Consider the following 23,946-nt stretch of genomic DNA (forward strand, 5'->3'; position numbering starts at 1 on the left):
TCCAAAACTGTGGGCAGAGGCTATAATCTCCATTATTCGTAAGGAAGGTTATTGGTTGATAAATCTTTTATGTAATGATCAAAAGATACTTAGCGTTATACTATCAAAGAGTATTCAATAGGTTATAACACAATTGATACACCCTGATCAAACAGGATTTATACCTGGTTGACAGGGAGCCAATGATATCAAAAAAGCAACATCAGACATCTATGATACTAAGTTTAGATGCGCAAAAAGCTTTCAATAGAGTAGACTGGGTCTCTTTCATTCATACATTAAATAAGATGGGGTTTCACTCAAAATTTATAAACTGGGTGAAAGTACTATATTTAAACCCAAGGTCAAGAGTGAGGGTGAATAGATGTTGCTCTTGATTTGTCAGGTTAAACAATGGAGTTGGGCAGGAAGACAGTTTGAGTCCTCTGCTCTTCAATCTCTGCTAAGAGCCACTTGCTGAAATTATTAGGCATCAGGGTTATTTAAAGGGTATAAAGGTTGAGAGAGGGGTGGAACATAGATATCCCTCTTTGCAGATGATGTCATGCTGTATGTGACCAACCCCATTTCTTCAATGCTTTGCATGATGCAAGTTTTAAAAGAATATGAAGTAATATCTGGTTATAAAATTAATGACTCAAAATCAGAAGCAATGATGCTGTCAGGTACTTGGCCATCACAATCAGATAACCAGGTCAGGTTTCATTGGTCTAGAGAGGCCTTCAGATACCTGGGCATTATTATCAGTCCGTCCATCTTAAAAGTGTATGAAACCAATTATGGAAAGCCATTAATATGCTCAGATGGGAGATTCTTCCTCCATTTATTCAGATCTCCTCCAATTTTCTTATCATTAATTGGTAGAATTGAAACTGTCCAAATGAAAGTTTTGCCCAGACTGCTTTTTTTAAAATTCCAATCTTTGCCAGCAGGAGTACCTATTATAGCATATAAAGCTTTTGACAAATTAATATCAAGATTTGTTTGGTAAAATAAAAATCTAGAGTTAGACTTAAGACTTTGTTATTGACAAAACAAAAATGGGGCCTTAATTTGCCCAACATTAAATATTACTACTGGGCAGCACAGCTGAGAACCCTGATAACATGGATAACAAATGATATGGAAACAGGTTGGGTGAGTACAGAACAAAATTCATGCCCCATTATTTCTCTGGAAGGGCTTCCTTTCCTAATGCAAGCAAGTTGGAAGAAATTAAAAATAGATAATGAATGGATTAAAAATTCACAAGGAAAACTTGGTTGGCTATTAGAAAACAACTCAACCTTTATATCCAGAGCATTAAAAATAGTAGATATCCCAGAATTCCAACCTGGAAAAATAGATAACAGCTATAAAAAATGGGCAGATAAAGGCTAACTATTGATCAGCTCTTTTGTGGCAAACTTTGAAATCATATGAAAATCTTCAGAAAGAATTTGATTTATGAGGGATGGATTTTTTTTAGATTCCTTCAATTGCGGCACTACTTACAGACATACAGATTGGAAGCAGATATGTAAAAAACTATCTAGGCTACAAAATATTTTTATTCTGACTATGGAGGGAGTGATAAAGAACCTGATAGCTCACTTATACAGATGGCTTCAAGATAACATAACAGGAAACAAAACAGAAATGGAAATAAAACAGAAATGTGAATTAGAAATTAATATTTATTAATTAGAAATGAATATTTGTATTACAGATGAAATGTGGGAAAAGACATGCCTTGATGGTCACAAGTTAACAATTAGCCCTACCTGGAGGGAGTTTGAATGGAAAATTAAAATTAGTGTATTTAAGACTCTGCAGGTGTTGTTGAGGCACCTCAGAATTATGCTGGAGAGAATGTGGGAAGATTGGTGATTTACCCGTATTTTTGGGACTGCCCCAAACAATATCAATTTTGGAGATATATTCAAGTAAAAATTAAGCAAATCATAAGGGTAGACCTACTTTGGAGTCAACATATTTTATATTCCGAGTGACTCCAGAAAATATAGATACCAAAAACCAGACATGTTTACTTGGAATACTGCTGTCGATGTCAAAAGAAGATGATTACAGAATTATATAGAAATGTAAAACCACCAACTGTCCAACAATGGAGGGAAAGATTAAAAAGTGTACATTTGATGGAAAGCATAAATGCTAAATTCCAACTAAGGACTGATATTTTCAACATCAAGTGGTCACCAGTAATACTATAGATTGATTAAGGATATAATCTCTCCATAATCTCAGCCATGGGGAGAAGTTTGACCCAGGCACTCTATATGTAATTGGAGTAATGAATACAGATGAGATTGTGATTGTATACAAGTGCATATACTGGTACACAATCCTTTATCCGGAACCCTTAGGGGACAGTGTGTTTCAAATTTCAGATTTTTCTGGATTTCGGAAAGCCAAATTTAAGCCCACCCGAATTGTGCTGCCGTCTCCCCCCACACCCGACTCGCGCTGCCAGTCTCTCCCCCTCGTCCGCCCGACTCGCGCTGCCGGTCTCTCCCCCTCGTCCGCCCGACTCGCGCTGCCGGTCTCTCCCCCTCGACCGCCCGACTCGCGCTGCCGGTCTCTCCCCCTCGTCCGCCCGACTCGCGCTGCCGGTCTCTCCCCCTCGTCCGCCCGACTCGCGCTGCCGGTCTCTCCCCCTCGTCCGCCCGACTCGCGCTGCCAGTCTCTCCCCCTCGTCCGCCCGACTCGCGCTGCCAGTCTCTCCCCCTCGTCCGCCCGACTCGCACTGCTGGTCTCTCCCCCTCGCCCACCCAACTCGCGCTGCCATATCTCTCCCCATTTGCCGGATTTTGGAGCTTTCCGGATTTTAGATGTCCGGATGAAGGGATTGTATACCTGTATAGTGATGACACAGTGATAAATTCAATAAGAGATATTCTGACACAGTCCTATTTAAGATCAAAAGTGCCACAATGGGCATATGAAAAAGTGTATAGTTAAGTATTTGGTTAGAATAAAATTAATTGGGTGTCTAAATCTGTGATGCCTCAATGAACAGAACTCGAATAAGATAAGATTGATGCGCTATATACATCTGTTATGTGATCTATGTATTTTGTATGCTAACGTGATATGACTGCATATGGAAATAAAAGTTAACTTAAAAAAAAGACATGCAAGGTAAGTGAAGTCATTTTCCAGCTGGAATATTTCAATGAAAATATTCATACCATTTGTTCATGCAAAATTTTCACTCATGTTTAATTTAATTCTCCGAACCATATTGCAGCCTTTTTGCTCAATTGTTACAATTTATTCACAATATTGTATTTCAGGAGGATTCAGTACCTGGGTGGTGTCTACTGGCTTGGGGATGAAGGAGGCCTGGGAAAGATGACATGGAGTCCCCATTAAATCTCGAACACTATTGTAGTCTCTCTTGTATTCTTTGATTGGCTCTAATTTCAGGGCTTCCTTTGGTAGTAGTGCTTCATAGCAGGGTGCATATCCAGGAGGAGGCAAAAACCTAAAGTCTCCATGGTGACCACCAATCAAAAAGCGTACTCTTGAAAGAAAAAGGAAACAAAGGAAGTTGAGTTACAATGAAATCATTCAAATATAATCCATATCAATTTTCTTTCATTAGCACTGATCAAAAAAAAACTATTGAAGGCCCAGGCCAATATTTTCTTCCTCCCATCACTTCATCTACTCTGGTTCTAGGGTGGTAACATATGCTTGAGGGTTCAGAAAGGCCATTATTTCTTCTTCCGTCATTTGAATGACCTGGATACTTATTAAGCACAGGCCTGTCCTAGTGACCCCTTTCATTGGGAATGAAGCAAAAAATCAGGGAAATTTCTACCAGCACGAGAATCCCAGGACTGTGTTTCAGAAAACAACAAACTGCTTCTTTGTTATCTGTTGTAGAAGGTCAGAAGGTATGACTAAATGGAGATATAGCAGTGTTCCAACTGCTGCCATGTTGCTTTATTGGAAATCCTGCGACTCCCATTGACCCACCAATCAGGAGGGCATTTTGGGTCAAGTTTCACAGTCAGCATTTTTCCTGTAAGCTCTCTCCAGTAAGATGGGAACATCTGAAATTCAGTGGGGAGACATAGGAGACTGCAGATGCTGGAATCTGAAGTAAAACACAATCTGCTGGGGAAATCAGTGGATTGAGCAGTATCAGTGGGAGAAAAACAATTGTCAATGTTAAGGCTGAAGCCCTTCATCAAGTCTTGATCCTGCTTGCTTGACAGTGTTCTTCCGACAGATTGTGCATTGCTCTGAAACTCCAGGCTGCTTGCACCATTTGCATGAATCACATATCACAGTGGAGACTAACAGAATTCCATTTTCCTTAATTGAGCATTTTCCCAGGTGCAACCAAGAAAAAAGACTCTATTTGACAATAAAGCAGGACATATTATTTGTCTTTCAACATGTGTGCTCACTGATATTTTACATAAAAATTATTAAAACCTGCAGACATACTATTCATTTCTTTTTAAATAAGGTGACTATATTCAGTATGAGAAGATCACTGAAAAATAATTTCTTAAATTAGATACACAAATGATTTTTGAATATACTTGCAATGGTGGCACAAAGATATTATGTGCAAGTCTGTGCTTTTTCCTCAGTTCTACCACATGACACTTGGTTTACAAATTGTACAAAAAAATGAGAACTTTAAATAGATCTTGGTTGGGTCATAAACATTGTACAATTTGCACAATGTGCACATTCACTGGAAATACCCCAGATTCGAAAGACTGTTTACCTATTCTAAAATGGGGAAATACTCGAATGAAAACTCTGTGTTTGTGGCACAGAAGAGATTAAAAACTTACTTGGCACCTGCAGAAAAGCTGACCACTGGGAAGAACAGACCATCAGTGTTGAAGCTCTCAAACATTCCTTGCACTGGTTGTCCATTAATGCGGAAGGAAATACTAGGAATACCTAAATCCAGGCAACAACTAATGACATCATCAGAGTTCAGTATATGTTGATTTGGAGATGATACAGATCTGGCCACTCGACCTATTATTCAGCAAAATAAACAAAGCCAATATCAAATTATTGATAATGGGATATCAAGTTCTCAATCAAAAACTAATCCTGCATGCCATCAACAATTTTCAATTTCCATTGGAGATTGAGAGCAACAGGTCAAGGAAGATTAAGAGCAGTCTTTTTAAATTTACATTTATAGGGATCTAGAAGAGCACAACACAGGAGCAGGCACTTCAGCTCATCATGTTAGCCCAACTGTCGCACCAATCCAAACAAACTCCATCTATTCTGCATCTCTCTGTTCCCTGTATGTTCTTGTGCCTTTATAAATGCCTCTGACATGTTGCTGTCACATCACCTTCTATAATCTTCCCAGGTAGCTTGTTTCAGACACCTACCTTTTTACGTTAAAAAAATCTCTTTGAAATAGTCTTTAAACTTTCTCCCTCTCACCTTAAACCTATGCACGCTGGTATATGACATTTACGTTCTAAGTACCAAAAAATTTTACACATTTCTATCATGTTACTTCAGTTTCCATCACTCTTACTGAAAACATTCCACCCTCTCCTTTTAAATAATACTCACCAGTCCAGAAACGCAAAGATATTGCCCCAATGAACACAAGGGGCAACAGAACTCATGCTTAATGTTCTCAGTTAAATATGGAAACAATGTTTAAAAAATAAAGAAATGCTTTACTGTATATTCCTTTTCATGTAACTTCTATTTTTTGTATTAGATTGAAGGTGTATTTGAGTAATGTGACAGGCCCAGACAACCCCAAAACCCAGCAGCAATAGAAATTCACCAAGACAAATGGTTACATAAACAAAAGTTACTTTTTTTCTTTAAACATAAAAACAGGATCAAACTTTAACTTATTACTATTAACTTAATTTAACCCCCTTCAAATCTAAGTGCACGTGTATGGAATGTGTATAAGTTCAGAAAAGTTCTTTGATTCACAGTCCAATCTCACTTTTCACTCCTCCAAGTTCACTGGTATCAGGCAATTCTGATACTGTGCACAGAATTTAACATTTATGAATCTTCAACAGGCTTTGGTGTATGAAAGGTAAATGGTTACCACTCAGGAAGGTTCTTGTTGGTTTTCAGAGAGAGATGTGTTGTTTGTTGGACACACACATCTGATTCCTTCCAATCACCCACTTCACTGTCTTGCTGAAGAAACTTGCCCCATCAGGGTTTTTTCCAGATAATACCTCTTTCTTTCAGGTTACTACAGAGTTCCTTTTCTGTTTCCCTTATCTCAGGTGAAACACCACACAGTCATCTCCTCTTGTATAGACCACAAGGGTTTCCAACAGGCTGATCTTAGAACTCACAACCCATCTTCAAAATGGGGTTTCAAACAAGCTTCCAAAAGCCACTTTTCATGTTCCAGCCCCAGGTTCTGCTGCTGAGCCACTGAACTGTAGAGCTGAACTCTCTCTCTCTCTCTCTGCTGCTTGCAAAACCACATGACCTTCCTAGAACAGCAAACTGCATTCAGACTGCTGCACTGGACCCAATCTTCCAAGTCCATTCATCTGTTGCTTTCCAAATCAATAATCCATTACTCCACAGCACTTCCAATTAACACCGACTTGTGAAGTCTCTGTAGGCATTCTTCAAAGTTTTTGCAAGGCCCTCGGAGCCTGGACTGTCTGGCTTGAGCAGAGCTCTGGCATTTTAAATGAGATCTGTTTTGAAATGTTTGTATTTGTGTGTGACCTAACTAAAAACCCCACAATCTATCTTCCAAAAATACATCTATACACAATATAAAATGTAACATAATCTGTCACAGTATCACAGAAGAACAGTCCATATTACCTGTCTTGGTACAAATATGCAAGATGCCTGATCTCTGGGTAAAGATACAGGGGCCATTAGAGGTATTGCCACCTTTCCCATTTATGAGTGATGACCACAAAAATTACAAGGACAACACATTAGTATTCACTAAAAAGGAGTACTAGATATTGAGACAGTGATTTGGGCCAGTAGTATGAAGAATACTAATCATGGGGCATTTGGAGATCCCGAAAGAGATGTTGCCTAGTCTTTTGAAGATCATTAAGGTGTAAAAGTCCCCCTGTCTGATGGAACCCTTTCTGTTATTGGAAGAAGCCAGTAAGGGGATCACTGGGGCTTTAATGGAGACCTTTGTGTTATCATTAGCAATAGGGCAAGATCTTGGAGGACCTGGAGAGTGGCCAATGCTGTATCTATGTTAAGAAGGGAAATAGGGATAATCCAAGAAATTGTTGGCTGGTGAGCCTCACATCAGTAGAAGGGAAACTACTGGAGAGAACTCTCCTGGACAGGATTTATGCACATTTGGAAGGACATCATCAAATTATGGACAGTGAACATGGCTATGTGAGACTACACTTTTGATTGAGTTTTTTGAAGAAGTGACAAGATGGTTGATAAGGATTGGACAGTGTATGTTGTCTTCTTTATTAAGGCATTTGTGAAGGTCTCTTGTGATAACCTTATCCAGAGATGTAGATGTATGGAATACACAGTGAATTGATAGCTTGGATTCAGCACTGGCTGACCCAGAGAAAATAATGGGTAGTGTTGGAAGGATATTATTCTAGATGAAATACCAGTGGTGTTCTGCAGAGATCAGGTTTGGGACTTCTGTTTGTGATCTATCTATCAATGACTTAGTTTGAGAGTGGGTTAGTACACTGACAGGTGATATAAAGACAGGTGGAGAGTATAGAGTACTTTTAAATAATAAAACAGGATATAGATCAGTTCAAGATATGTGGAGAGAAATGGCAGATGGAGTTTAATCTGGATGAGTGTGAGGTCCAACACAAGGGGACTGTAGACAATTAATGGTAAGACTCTTAAAAACATTGATCCTCAGAGGATTCTGTAGCTGTGGTCCTAAGTGAAAAGGGTAAAAAAGAAGTCATCTGCATTCATTAGATGGGGCATGAAGTTCAAAAGTAAGGAAGTCATATTTCAGCTATTAAAAAAAAGGTCTGATTAGGCTGCACTTGGAGTTCAATTCTGTTTAGAGGAAGTGTGCAGAGACTTTGGAAAGGATAGAAGAGATTTTCCACATTATTGGCTGGATGAGTTATAGGGAGAGATGGGCAACTCTGGGTTGTTTTTTTTGGAGTGTAGAGGCTGAGAGGAGACCTGATAGGCTTATATAATTATGAGTTATTGATAGAGGGTATATGATCAAAATCTTCTTCCCAGGGTAAAAATATCACATAGTGGAAGACATACATTTATCGTGAGGGGATGGGGAAAATTTAAAAGAGCAGTTCAGGACAATTTGTTCACAGAGAATGATAGATGCCAGGAGTAGTAGTGAGAACAGATACAATAGATTTTCAAATTTATTATCAGAGTACTTACAACCCTGAGATTCCTTTTGCCTGCGGGCATTGCAGAATTACCACTAATTGGTAGTACAAAAGTAAACTGTAAACAGTGTGAACATGTAAACAATAAAAAGAACTGTAAGCAGATAATAAATGTAGACAAACTGACTGGGCAAAACAAGAAAAGCAAAGAAAGTCAATAGAGTGCACAAGTAAGAGTCCTTAAATGAGTTCCTGATTGAGTTTGTTGTTGAGGAGTTTGATGGTAGAGGGATAGCAGCTTTCCTGAACTTGATGGTGCGAGTCTTCTGACACCTATACCTCTTTCTTGATGGCAACGGAGAGAACAGACCGTGTGCTGGGTGGTGTGGGTCTTTGATGAGTGCTGCTGCCCTCCGACTGAACATTCCCAGTAGATGTACTCAATAGCGGGGAGGGTTTTGTCTGTGATGTCCTGATCTGTGTCCACTACGTTTTGGAAGCCTTTATGCTCAGGGGTATTGGTGTTCCCACACCAAACCATGATGCAGCCTGTCAGCACACTTTTGATCATATATCTGTTGATGTTTACCAGGGTTTCCGATGTCATACCAAACTTCTGAATACATAGAGGTGCTGACATGCTTTCTTCACGATGCCACTGGTGTGTTGGGTCCAGGAAAGATCTTCCAACATAGTGACTCCCAAGAACCTAAATTTGTTCACTGTCTCACCTCTGATCCCCCAGTGATCACTGGATTGTATACCTCTGGCTTTCCTTTCCTGAAGTCAACAATCAGCTCCTTAGTTTTGGTGACATTGAGTGCAAAGTTGTTAATGGTGCACCATTCAGCCAAGTTTTCAGTCTCCATCCTGTATACCCTTCCTTTATACAACCCACTACCGTAGTATCATTGGTAAATTTGTAGACGGTGTTATTATCATACCAAGCTACACAGTCATAGGTGTAAAGTGAGTAGAGCAGGGGACTAAGAACACAGCCCTGTGGTGCACCGGTACTGATGAAGATTGTGGAAGAGAAGTTCTGATTAATCTTCATTGATTGTGGTGTGGAAGTGAGGAAATCCATGATCCAATTATGCATTGGGGTGGTAACTCCCAGGTCTTGTGGTGGGATTTGCTAATTATTTTAACAAGATGACGGTGTTACCTGTAGTTGATAAAGAGCATCTGGATGTCTACATCTTTGCTGTCCACATATTCCAGTGCTTTGTGTTGGGCCTGTGAGATGGCATCTGCTGTAGACCTGTTGCTGCGACAGATGACCTGAATGGACTAATGTCACTGCTCAGGGGCTGATATGTTTCATCACCAGCCTTTCAAAACACTTCATTACCGTTGATTGGTTGATTCAACCACTATTCCTGTGGCTTATGGGAGTGCGCATCTCATCCCGCATACTGTCTACTCGATCGTCGTGCTTGATGGCTATTTGCAGGCCACTACAAACTTCCATACTTGTTGCATGATATCCTTTTGTACAGATAACTTAGCAAGCACAACATTCACTTGAAAGATAGTGAAAATATTAGTGGTTATCAAAACAAATCAGAATACCATGATCTCAGATGAATTATAGATCAATTACTTTTTTATCTAAATTAAATATAAAAAAATCTCTGAAATAAAATTACTATTTAGCTAAGATATTTTTGTGCAGGTACCAACCTGACCACAGATGAAGTCCATCAAATCCATAAGAATACAGATCATCTCCTACTCCATTTCCTCCCCATCCCTCTCCACCTCCAGGATAGGGAGCATAACCCTTTGAAGATGCCCAACCAACGCGTAAGTGAATAGGATTTGCAGTCAAAAAATGATCGACCTGATCAATGACCAGTTCATAATACCATTTCTTGTACTGGGCTGACCCTTCACTGGTTCCCAAGAATATGTTGGGCCTTATGCTGAAAAACAAAGAATGAAGAGTTCGAAATTATGATAAGCATTTAATTAAGGACCATTTATGTCCAAGATTTTATTTAAGACATGATTTACAAGCAGAGGATTCCAAAGGTAACAAACATAGCCAGATCCATCACAAGCACTGAGCTCCCATCCATTGAATGCATCTATGTGAGATGATGCCTCAAGAAGGCAGCCAACATCATAGAGGGCCCCATCAACCTAGTCACAACCTTTTCTCACTACCACTTTCAGGCAGAAGACACAGAAGCCTAAAGACCACCATCTCTAGTTTCAAGAACAGTTTCTTTCCAACAGCCATCAGGTTCTTGAGCCTCCCCTCTTTACACTAATCAGGGCTCTGCTCCGACTCCACAAAAGCACGCCTGCACTATTGCCAAGTCTCTTATTTTTTGCACTGGGATAAGTGTGAACATTTGTATTTAGTGACTCTTTTTAATCCAATTAAGTATATTGCTGCTTTTGTAGTGTACCTGTTCAGCTGCAACAAGTCAGAACCTTGCTGCAAATACACATTGTACACCATAATAAATATTATCATTAGGACCAGCATTTATGACTGAATTAACTTGGGGACAATTTTAACCAAGTAAGCCAGAGGGAATAGGGTGGGCACATGACACATTTATTCCTCTCACCTGCAAAGAGACCCACTGAGCCTGGTTAACTGTATAACCTACAAAATTCACCTGCCATTCTGTGACAATTCAAAAAGGAGATCGGCTCTCAGCCAACTATTTTCCAAGCGTAAGGACCAAAAAGGTCTGCAAATTAGTATCAATCCCAGTTATGTGTTTGTGTGAATCAATTCTGAACAACTAATCATAGATTTTAATTCACTTAAATTTAAAGTGCTGCATTTTAAGTAATTTTTTTTAAATTAAGGCAATTTTTTTTGAGTATTTTTTCTTCACTCAAACCACTGAAAAGAAGTTATTGCAGAGAAATATTTTTTTTTTAAAGAATAGATTTACTATTCCTGTCTCAATTCAAATATCCCAGTCATGGGAATTCAGGACCATTTCCCATGAGCAACATCATGGAACGAAAACAACATTACAAGAAGATCACAATCACACTGATCTGTAAAGTTCAATGGACCCAGAAATCAGAAAAGTTATTGAAAAACTAATATGCATCAGCCCTTGGTTAAATTCAAATAACCAACATTACCTTGTTACATTGTTAACTATACGAGTTTGCAGAAGTAAATCACGACGAGGTAGCAGATTGTCACAAATCAAGTTTTGATTCGCTCGTATAGCAACACCATTACACACACAAAGAGAGCACAATAGGTCCAACACCTAAACAGAACAAAACAAAACATGACATGATCTGAACAGTATAAAATAGTGCATTAAAGAATTACAATGTAAAGATTTATCACAGTATTGTTCTTTATGAGCAATCCCTTACATCACACATGTCGAACTCTGGCCCGCGGGCCAAATATATTTGGCCTGCAAGATCATATTAAATATATATTAGAGTTGGCCTGCTGGCCACCGCGCCAGTATAACGCATGCACACTGAAGGTGAAAATGAAGACGCCGGAGGTGTGGAGGGATCTCAGAGTCCCGAATCCCGGGGATCGGAGCGCCGCACTCAGCCCACCCGGCTCCCGGACACACAGACACGGCTGGAGTTGGGGACCATCCTCGCTGGGTCTGCGCTTCAGCGGCGACGCCGGACCGAACATCTCGTTGGCGATGCCTTCCCCCTAGCTCCGTGCGCGGCGGACCCTGCCTCCCGCTCCTTTAGTTGGAGACGAGTCCGGCGCCATGAGATCGCAGTTTAATCCCTCTCCAACCATGGGAGGGGGGTGGGAGCAACGCGCTCTTCTCAGCCAATTCCTCCACCGCCCCGGACGCTGGCGTTTCAACGGGGGGGTTCGGGTGCCTTCGTCAGGTGACCGACCTGTTGGTCCAAGACAAGGGGAGAGCGTACAAACTCCACACAGACAGCACCTGAATTCGGGTGAACGTGGAGCTGCGACCCCACATTCCACATCAGGACTGTGTGTAAGATTGGGAGCAGTGAGACGGAAGCTTATTTTGTTCCTGTGATTTAAGCCTTTCTTGGGGTGGGTGGGGGGGTCCTTCTCTGACTACTTGCCTAACAATTAACCTAATCAGATGTGGAGTTACCACAATACAACAGTTCTCAACCTTTTTCTTTCCACTCGCGTCCCTGTGCCATTGGTGCTCTGTTATTAGTAAGGGATTGCTTAAAGTGGTCTGGGGGTGGAAAGAAAAAGTTTGAAGACCACTGATTTAATCATCCCTCATTGACTCGTCATGTGCACGGTTTCAGACGCTAAAGGAAATGGGCCAATGACAATGACAATGAAAGAGTTTATCCAAAACTATTACAAAACATTTATTTTAATAAGAAAAAGTTTAACATTACATATGTTGAAAGAAGAGAAAACATGCAGATGTTGTTGAAAATTTTCAATAAATATTTAGTTTGGCCCTCGACTTAGTCCAAGTTTTTAATTTTGGCCCTACATGGACCATGATGGGTTAAAAAAAATTATAGACTCAAAAATCCCTTGGCTTTCTCTTCTAATGTGAATGGACCAACCAACATCCTTTATACCTATCCCACCCCCTCCCCCAAATATTCAGGATTTACATTCCAGTGAGGAGCAACATGGCCCCTCCTGAGCCAATCACATGGGAGCCACCAAAGCATGAACTGGTGTTTAGACTTTTACTGGAATAAAGCCTGTTGTACAGTCTTTTGAGTTTTGTGCTTGCTTGCAGCTACCTCAGTGAACCACACAGAGTATTTTTGTGAAGATGGCCCCATGATTACTATTGCCTTGAAAACTATATTCATTCCACTGTAATTTTGTTGTGACTTTAGATTGTGATTTGCCAGGACAGCCACTAATTTAGACTATCTATTAAAACAAAGCAGTTCTGCATTAATTTCTTCATGGGTGCAGTCTAGGAGCCAAAGCTGAACTCATAGATGTGGCCTCATCCACCACATCAAAGCCAAGGATTCAGAAATACTGGTCTTTTCAGCAGTGGCGGATTAACCATGAGGCTGAGTAAGCTGAAGCCTAAGGGCCCAGAAGGTAAGGGTGCCCGTCACAACCATTGGTACACCAATGTAACCACTTATCAATATGGATTCACATTAGTCCTGGGTCCACCCATCAATCAAGGCTGGTGGAGGTACCACATTCACCTGTCAAACAGCAGTCTGGTCTCAGTCCCATCTATCAATTTGGGACTCCAGCTTGCTGCCGAATTGGAGACCTCTAATGAGCCTGCCCCGATATGTATGTATGTGTACCTTCCCCTACCGTCGGCCTCCCCACTTTCCTTAGCCAGCCTTTGATGTGGTAGCGTGGCCTTGCCATCTGGCCAGCGCTCATTGACGGAACAGGGGCTGCCACTCCCTGTCTCAGCACGCCCTGAGGCATCCGACTCCCAAGCCAAGCTTGATCCAGGCCAACAGCTTGTTCTCCCTCTGTGCCTTTCCTGCGCCAGCCATGGTGTTGCTGTGCTGCGGTGGAGGCGATGAGGAGGGCACTGCCTTACCCCAGCCTGCTGCATGACGAGTGGGTGCTGCATAATCTGTTGGTGCTGTAAGAGCAGTGTCTGCTGGTCAACTCCTACTTTGTGTGTCCAGGAGGATATCAAGCACTTCATGCATAGGATGATGGCCACCAGGATGTTGGAGGTTTGTACCGAATGCCCTCACCTCTTCTTCATCCCCTTTGTCCAGTGCCATCTCAGTCATGGCATTGCCCCTGGGTACTTGCTCCCCTTGGGCAGCAGCACCTCCTGCTCCTTCTCTGGATCACACTGGTTCTCTCTGTCACAGGCAGGGCATCACGAGGGTTGACTCTGGCCTGAAGGCACAGTGTTCCGGTTTGCCCAGTGAGGAGATCAGTGCTCCTCTCCATCTCCCAACTGCTGCAGGTGCCACTTTGCGAGGTACATTCCCCTTGGTCTTGAGCGAGGAAACTGAACTGGTCTGGCTCCAGTCTGACTACAGAGTGAGGGGCAAGACAGATGTTGTATACGAGTGTCTGCTTGGGAATGTGGGAATCAATGACAAATTGCATCAGATGGAGGGTTGGGGTGATGTGGGGACACATGAATCAGATGGGGGGGAAGAGAGTAGACGGGGTGGATGGGAGGTATGGAGATCTGGGAATTGGTCAAATGGTGACTGAAGATTGAGGTAAGGGCTGTGTAACCACAGCAGAGGGATTGAATGGGCTCTCAAGGTTAAATTTCACTTCAATCAGCAGCAGGGTTCCAGTCCCATCCATCAATTTGGGCTCCACTGCTCCCAAAGCTACCTGTCAATCAATGCTCGGATTTGTATGTGCGCCTGAGTTCTGCCTCCTGCAGCGAGCTTGGCTCATGCATATCACTCACAGGAGGTTTACTTTTTAAAAAAAAACTCCCCTTTTCCTGCGTTATTTTGTATCGAGACTGATTTTTTTTTAGATTTTATTTATCCTTTGTTACTAAATAGACTTTTCAAATTATTAGGTTTGCAGACAGTTTCTGTAAGTTTTTCTTCCCCTCCTCTAACCAAACATCAACTGGTATATTCCCAGCATATACCCGGCAGATCCATTTAGAATATGTGAGGACATCATGCCCATAGGCTAATAAATGGAACAATTTCACTTTATTCAATGCAGGGTGGGGGCTGTGGGGCAGGGGGGCAAGGTTAGGGGTGGCCTTACTAAAGCTCAGGCTAGGACCCAGATGCCACTGCTTTCCAGACAAAAAAAAATAACCAGGACTGTGGATGCTGGAACCCAGAGCAAATAAAACAATCTGCTGGAAGAACTGAACAGGCTGAGCAGCATCAGTTATATATAAATAATTAATTATCCCTGATATCAGGGAGGAAACGGGGTCGAAGATGTTGCCTCCACTATAGCCTCCTCTATTTCAATTTGCTTCAAAAATTTAATTATTTGTAAGCTAATTGGCCATTTTTCACTGAGATTCCATATAGGAACTAATTAGGTTCTGGAGTAAAATAATGACACTATCCACAATCAATCCCAGCTCATAGCAAAATATTTATGCTCATCCATGCTTAAGTCAAAGATCTTGTACGCACCTTATTATTGCGACCATGTTTATCAAGTAATGAAATAATAGATTTGATGTGGCATTCTTTGATCACGTTAAGAGCTTCTGGGCTTTCAATCAAGATGCAATGCAGTACTTCTAGGATACCTAGGTCAAAGGATTGAATTGAAAGAGTATGAGAAGATCATACACAAACCTCTGAATAACTTAGATGACATTCATGAATTGTGAAGTCAGTTACACTGATTCATTGGGTTTGCTGTCTGGAAGAAAGTCAAGCAAAGTATAATGCTTTGTCACATTCCGTTTCATTTTGTGGAGAGAGCTGCATCTTAGTGTGTGGAGCCCACTTAGTTACAGGCATCTTCTTAATATGTTAATTGTTCAGAAAATATATTTTCCACAGCACAGAACACAAACGTAGTTCACCAGGACTTCCTCTCATAAAGCACTGAGACAAGTTGACCACAGCATCTAAATATGCCAGACACACACAAAGGTAAAACCATCAACAGGAAGACTTGAAAACTAAGAGATGCAAATGACTGCTTGAATAGGAAAGCTAATCAATTCGCAAGGTTTTCCTCACAAAATCCTATCCTTAAGAAGGTATGTCCAGGAGGAGAACTTCAACTTGTTTTTGAGGCAAGTGAAAGTCTGATGTTCAAAAATACAAGTTTTACATTTACAGGAATCAAACGTGATAAGGAGGACTTCAACAAATTTGACCTAAACTCAAAAAACTCCAAGATTCAAGATTCTATTTATGTCATGTAATAAAGAGAGATAATTACACAAAATTTGTTTTCTTCTGCCGGAAGGCAGACAGATCTGCCATTGGCAGAAATTTCTCGAAGCGCTTCTTATGGTCAGAGAAAGAGAAGCAAAAGAAAGTTCACGTGTGCCCATGGACTTGCCTCCAGAACCTCTGCAGTCCCTGCAGACACACAAAGTCCAGTCCAAGCTGCTCCAGATCCTAACCTCCAACACGATCAGGAACCATTCAGTGCCCTCAGCACACTCTTGCATCGCAGTTCTATTACCTGATACCTCTTCAGCAGTCTCCAGAAGTCAACTCACAGGTGTGAATTCCTCAACCACAGTAAACAGCAGCCCACAGCCTGCATGGGTTCCTCACCTCAAGTCACCAACAACCTGTCACCTAAATGTTCCTCAGCCTCAGAGTCCCTTACTGGTCCACTGCTGTGGTCACTGTCCCATGAGTCATCTCCTCTGTTTCTCTTTCTCAATTTGGGGGTGGTCTCCTTATTTTCTAATGCCCTCACCAGTTCTCCCCTTCCCGGAGTCTGTAACCCTTCATGGCTACTGCCAATCATAACCACTATAATATTGGGCGCAGACCCCACAGTTGCAGTATTTTTAAATAAAACCACAATCATTTAAAGCCTGTACAGAGCTGGTAGCTGGTAGCTTTTGGACTGGGTTGTTGGACAGGTCCATACCAGCTGCATCACTGCCATTACTGCAACTCTGGGAGTGCCACCATTTTGAATCCTAATTGCATTGACTAAGAAAGTTGTAGAGGATGAAACTTAATAAATTCACTGACAAATCAGGTGGAGTAGCAGATGATTGGTCTGGTATGGGAACACCCAATACCCATGAGCATAAAGCCCTCCAAAAAAAGGTAGTGGACACAGCCCAGGACATCACAGGCAAAACCTCCCACAATCGAGAACATCAACGGGCAATCATCAAGGATCCATACCACCCAGCACACACTCTGTTCTCACTGCTGCCATCAGGAAAGAGGTAATAGGTACCACAACACTCGCACCACCAGGGTCATGAACAGCTGCTACCTCTCCACCATCAGACTCAACAACAAACTCAATCAGGGACTCATTTAAGGACACTTACTTGTGCATTTTATTGATTTTTATTCTCTCTGTGTTGCACAGTCAATTTGTTTACATTCATTATGTCTTTACAGTCCTTTAAATTGTTTACATGTGTCCATTGTGTACAGTTTATTTTTGCACTACCAATAAGTGGTTATTCTGCCTTGCCTGCAGAAAAAGGAATCTCAGGGTTGTATGTACTATGACAATAAATCTGAAACATGCTCTGTTGATGTGGGGGGGCGGGGGGGGGGGGGTGGGTAAGATCTTTTTATAATCTCAACTTGACTCTACTGGGGTGAGAAAATCAGGCTTATTTGTATTAGACCCCAGTTGTAGAATAACTGCTCAGGTGGTGATCCAGTTCATGTGTTGTATTTTGAATTCCACTTAAATTTTCATTGTTTTAAAAAATATTCATCATGAAATTCAATAGATTTTGAATTCACATCCAAAAAGAAAGATTAATTACCTGATGAAGATTCCAGTCTGTCCAATTTACTAACTAACCAGTCTAAGTTTTTCGAAAACTTGGCACAATTACTTCGGTTACCACGTATTAAAGCAGCTGGGAAGAATAATCAGAAGAATTGGACCCATAAAGTTTCAAATCCTCACAACAAATTTTCCTCTAACAACAACAACCATAGAATTAGATAAATTTCCATTACATTCAACTGCTTCATGCACTATGGGTAAACCATGATCACATGATAATTACATGTTAAATATTACAGTGTGAGTAACTTTCATATCTACATTTATGGCACAGTTGTACTCAGTAAAATTTAAGTACCAGTCTTCTTTTAAGGACTGTCCCCTTTTGTACAGATACTACATCTTGTAGTTGTTACTGTTCCAGACCCCATTGACTAACTTTGGTTGTTGCTTCCTTTTGAACAGGAGCTATTACCTTTGATTTATTCTGGTCATGGGTAAATACATCAAGTCCTAGAGGACATGTATTTAAGGGAAGTGGGGGAATGTTTCAAGGAGAAGTCAAGGATATACATTTAAGGTGAGTGTGGAAATATGCAGGGAATTTTTTTTCTCACATAGGTAGGAGGTGCCTTAAAATAGGCTGCCAGGGGTAGCAGTGGAATCAGATACAATAGTAGAGTTTAAGAAGCATTCTTACACATGTATAAGTATGGAATAGAGGGATATGGATCATGCACAGGCAAAAGAGTTTTAGTTTAATATGGCATCATGTTCAGCACAGCCATTGTGGGCCAGAGGACCTTACTGCACTGTTCGAAGTTCTAAACCATCACATTCCAATTATGCCTCTCTCAATGTAATTTATCCACCCCTCATCCAGCATATCCTTCTATTTACCATTTTCTTCTTTACTTAGCCTACTTCCCCTTCAATACATATTTGGCTTGACTCTTAACAACTTTGCCGGGTACTAGATACCCAGGTATGATATTTGCTGGGTTATTGGCATTTCTGTTAAGCTTCTTATTGTGTTTCTTAATGTCGACATATCCATCCAACATCTTAGATTTAAGGCCCTCAAATTTGGTCTCTCAAGTCTTCACCCTTTCATATTCATCAGAATTAGACCTAACACATGCAGTCCCTCATTAGGTGTAATTGCTTGGATGATTTTGCAGAGTGTCAGCATCCTCTCTCAGGCCAGCATCACTGACCCTGAAGTCCTGGTTACTCTCCATTGACAACTTTGGGGTGGCCATCTTTAGATTCACAGAGAGTGCTGTCATTGGAGGAAATTAACCAGCAATTAGAATTGAAGAATTTATGGATATGCTCAATTTCTTGCAGCTTCCAACATGAAACCCAGCAGGTGCAATCATTGCAGCCAGTATAGAGATATATAACAAAACTATCAAGTTTTCTCCAGATGGAGGGAATTTTTGCTGTTGAATACATGCATTCTCCAATAATGGGGAGGTGGAAATGTTGTGACAAATCCTCCCGGGGGCCAGCAAGTCCTACATTGCCTGGTCAAGAACTCTGTCCTCTGGAGAATTTATCTTTATTCATAGAGTCAGATAAACTGGAGCCATATATGACTGGCAAAAGGTTTCCAAAAAGGTTGGGGCAAGAACATGAATATGTATATTTTAGGAGAACTTGTAATTGAGGAAATTCCCATTCAAAGCTTCACCAGCTCCAATTCTAATCAAGTTAAAATGCACCTCCTGGAAGATGGAGTTGGCATTGTGTCCTGAATGTAATGGTGATCAGAAAACTGTATGATGAGGCAGAGGTCTAGAGATGAAGCTTCAAGAGACCAGAAGCCAAGAGTTCCTATAACCTGATTCATATGGGTAAAATAGTTAAGATGCACTTGAGATTGGAGGAGTTCATAGATTTTAGTGAAGATAAGGAATGCAATTTGAGAAATGGTTGATTAAATGGCATGGTCTTAGATGAAATAGAGTGAGTAAACTCTGACTGTTTTGCTCCAATATAAAAACTGTTGGGTTTCAAACCTGTAAGATTGTGTATTTCAGTGCAGAAAAACATTGGGCGTTGTACTACTCTAGATGCCACTTGTGGGGAGATCTATGTCAGCAATAAGTGCAAGGAAGAATGAAAATATCACTGATAAATTAACTGAGTTTCTTAACAGGTGAAGTCACTGAAAAATATGTGCAAAGTTGCTCAGCAGATGAAGCCAATTTTCAACAGCAAAGCTCTTTTTTTTCCAGATTTGTTTTTGATTTTCAATTTCCATATAGAGCATAAAAGGATTTTGCAAAGAATATAGAAAACTAGTTAAAACTAATTCACTAAGGGCCATTCATATTCTTGGAATGCATGTTTTCATTATTTCTGAGACAAATGAAACAAATTCACTGTTCCAATACATCCGTCATCTCCTTTCAATGCATATTAACATTTTTCATAAAATTTTACCTAGTAGTTCATAAAGCAAATTCAAGATATCCTTCCATGCTGCTCCAACTTCTTTGCCGGCGAAATCTGAAAAATGTGCTGCACTGTGGTAAACATTTAGCCGATCAATGCAATTCAAAACCAATCTCAGCATTGCCTGATATAATGGAGAGAAATGGAATAAAATGATCAACAAATAGCAGAAATGAATACGTGATGATAATCTTCACATTACACAACCTATTTCTACTCTGAATAATATCTTAAAAACATTAATTATGGTAGTTACATTGCTTATGCCATATATTTAGTTAATAACATGATGCCACTTAAGAAAGGAACAATTTCAGAACACTGAAATTTCAGAACTCAATATATTAGATGGTGACATTAGTTCATTCAAGAGGAAGCATCTTCTAGATGTGTTAATAATGCAATGAATACAGTAATTTGATACTGCAAAAGTAAACATCATTCACTTGCCTGGTCAGGCAAGGTGCCAGTGTCAGGATGTTCAAAATAAGCACCAACCTTAAAGCTGAGCACAGTTCAAAGTTGGGTTATTATTTGTCTAATTGGCTTTATTGCTTTAAAGATTTCTATCAAGATCTGTGAAATTATCAATCAGAAATTAACCAAACCTGCTGAAAATAATTTCTCAGAGTAAAACCCTTTGATCTCAATCTTTGTGTTTTAGTTGAGCATGAGCTCAGTTCAAAAATATTGCTCATGCTTCATAGAGTTTGAAATGAACAAGAACCGTTTTATAGGCTTGACAACTGCTGCCACAGATTTTTAAATATTCCCACATTGGTTCCTACAGAGTAAAGGTCCTCTACAGTACCACATGTAAGCAAATCAACCTCAAGATTCCATTTATTGTCATACAATAAAATGTGTCATATTACGAGATTGCCTTTTGTCTGCTGTAAGGCAGGCAGATTTGCCTTTGGCAGAAATTACCTGAAGTGGCTCTTATAGTCAGAGAAAGAGAAGCAAAAGGGAATACCCCTAGAGTCATCAAGTGTCTGTGGGCTTGCTTCTAGTTTCCACAGCCATACAGAGTCATCTAAACCATCGGAAACCTAAGCTCCAGATCCAAACATCTGACATGATTAGAAACCCTTCAATGGCCTCGGCACCCTTTTGCATCCCGATTCCGATACCTCTTTAGCAAGTTTCGAGCCAGTCTCCAGCAGTCTGCAGCCTGGTGTGATTCCCTTAACCAAAGTCTCCATCAGCCTACTTCCTGCCTGGGTTCCTCGCCTCAAGTCACCAATTGCCTGCCACCTCTGTGGGTCCTTCCAATTTGCTGTACTTGTGTGATTTTTGCTTTTCTGACATCAACTTCCTTACATTCCATTTGAAGTGACACTATGGGTCAGAGACACCACAGAATCTACTTGTTCAATGAGCACATGCTGCTAAATACAGAAGTGAGGTAAATGCTTGAGGATTAATAGACACAAGACCCTTATAACTAACGGAGATCATATACTTCCCATCACTGTTAATCCATCAAAACACACCATCTCTTGCAAAAGGGCAAAATTATTTAAATTTTTTTTTCATTTTTAGACTGTGATTTGGATGTTTATTTTTAGTAACAGTGAGGAGTGGTGACTCAACTCACAGCACTATTAAAGTGTGTACATAAAGTGTCTTCTAGATCATCAATGACAACATTGTTCAACTTACTTCTCCTGTTCCTGTTATCCAATCATACATTGTACATTGATTTATGGAAATAAACAAAACTTCCTCCCTTCTTTTCTTTTTTAAAAATCAGATTATTTTCCAAACAATCAGTTGGTGTGAATTTAGTCTTGCCATAGGCTCGTGAATTTTGCTCAACTTTCCCCACAGGCCTAATCTCCTTTCTACCTTCACCTTTAGAAGAAACAATTTCAATGACAAACCTGCCTGAACAATGGTGTTCTCCAAACCAATTTTTCTGAGACAGATTACCTTCTCCAATTTGGACAGGTCATGTTACATCTTTGATTATTTGAAGATTGTGAAATGATTACGATATCAAGTAGAAAATCGTGATTTCTTCTTTCATGAAAATCTATAGATATATTCAATAAAGTTTCTGACTCAATCCACTCTGAAGTTGCCTCTACAATGCTAATAGGTAGGCTGGTCAGATCTTCAAATCAATGATCTAAAACTAGCCTCCATACTAAACGATAGTCATCTGCCAGTACTGTATCTCAATGTACAATTCTGATAATATCGTTGGTCTTAGAAATGCTCATGATGACATGACTATTTGCTTTGTTTAAAGCTTTTCATCAAAATAATTTTTTAACTTTCCAGTTTTTATAGATATGTCTCTATTTTGGAAGGTGCTTATCCCATTCTGCAATGATCATAAGGGAGGTTATTCAATGGATTCACAGGTGAATCCTGGTTCAAAGACTAATTTCTAATCATACTGAGTTCATCCTTGCACTCATGAAGTACAACCAAATTCAGAACAAAAAGTGCCTGTAATGAATTGTGATCTATTACTGGTATAAACCACATTTCAAGAAGGAAATGATGAACTTATAATGTTGAATATGATAAGAGAAATTCTATCTTTGTCACATTTTGTTTGTTTTTGTGAGAGGTGGGATGCAAATCTTGTAGGTTTCTTCTCAGCTGAACAAAAGCATCACAAGCTAACTTTATTTCAGGGAGGGTTCAGAGGGTTGTTAACTCAGCTGGTGACATCGCAGGCACCAGACTTTGCTCCATCGAGGACATCTACATGAGGCAATGTCTTAAAAAGCAGCCTCTATCCTCAAAGGCCATGCTTTCTTCACTCTGCTACCATCAGGAAAGAGGTACAGGAGCCTAACGATGAGCACTCAGTGGCACAAGGACAGCTTTTTCCCTGGTGCCATCAGATTCCTGAATAATCAATGAATCATAGACACTGCCTTACTCTTTGTGCAATATTATTCTGACATTTAAAAAAAATTACAGTAATGTTGTAAGATGATTGCAATATGAACATGTGCACTATGAGGCTGCCACAAAACAAAATTTCATGACTTGTTTATGACAATAAATTCTGATTCTGTCATTCTGAATAAAGAGAGCCCTGCCATCTAGTTTTGTTTTTATCATGTCCTAGGAATGTTGTTTTTTTAATCTTACTTCTCATTTGTCACACAGGAAATTCAGTTAAAGATTTCTGCAGCATGAAATTAGGTGCTTTGGTCAAACTTGTCCATGATAATCAAATTACACGTAACTGTCTCCATTCAGCTCACATCTCTCTCAACCTTTCCTATCCATGTGCTGGTTTAAACTTCTTTTAAACATTGCAATTGTTCCAACTTCTACCGCATGCTTGTGCAGCTTGTTCCATATACCCACCAACCTCTGTGTAACGATGGTGTTCTACATGTTCCTTATAAATCTTTTACCTCCCACCTTAAATCAATGCCCTTCTCTTTGAGATTCTTCCACCCTAGGAAATGGACAATGACTATTTACTTAATCTATTTCTTCAAGGTTCCCAATTGGTCTCCAATGCTCCAGGAAGAAAAGTTTTAGCTTATCCAGTTTCTCCTTAAATTCAAGCTTACCAGTCCCAATAACATTCTTGTGAATCTCCTCTAACACTTTCCAGCTTAATGATATCTTTCTATTTCCAGGTAACCAAAACTACATGCAAGACTCTAATGGAGTCTCATCAATGTCTTACAACATGATATCCCTGGTCATGTACTCAGTCGGTTGACTGATAAAGTCAAAAGTTCCAAAAGACTTCTTCACCATCCTGTTTACCTGTGTTGCCACTTTCATTTTCATGTTTCCTATTTTAATCTTCGATAATATTTTTTATTGTTAATTTTGGTG

The 23,946-nt window shown here is 40.2% G+C and overlaps 1 protein-coding gene across 2 annotated transcripts in view; it reads right to left on the reverse strand.

The window, feature by feature from the left end:
• The window catches only part of ryr3 (ryanodine receptor 3), a 448,180-nt gene that overhangs the window by 313,994 nt on the left and 110,240 nt on the right, over positions 1-23,946 (reverse strand). For both annotated transcript variants that reach the window (XM_069916619.1, XM_069916620.1), the window contains exons 16-22: positions 20,110-20,245; positions 17,693-17,788; positions 15,387-15,505; positions 11,448-11,581; positions 10,014-10,255; positions 4,821-5,013; positions 3,310-3,526 (exon numbers count right to left, since the gene is read on the reverse strand). In XM_069916619.1, coding sequence (XP_069772720.1) covers positions 3,310-3,526; positions 4,821-5,013; positions 10,014-10,255; positions 11,448-11,581; positions 15,387-15,505; positions 17,693-17,788; positions 20,110-20,245 — 1,137 coding nt within the window. The remainder of the gene's footprint in view (positions 1-3,309; positions 3,527-4,820; positions 5,014-10,013; positions 10,256-11,447; positions 11,582-15,386; positions 15,506-17,692; positions 17,789-20,109; positions 20,246-23,946) is intronic.

Source organism: Narcine bancroftii, chromosome 2 (assembly GCF_036971445.1).
Source record: "Narcine bancroftii isolate sNarBan1 chromosome 2, sNarBan1.hap1, whole genome shotgun sequence".
NCBI classification, from domain to species: Eukaryota; Metazoa; Chordata; class Chondrichthyes; order Torpediniformes; family Narcinidae; genus Narcine; species Narcine bancroftii.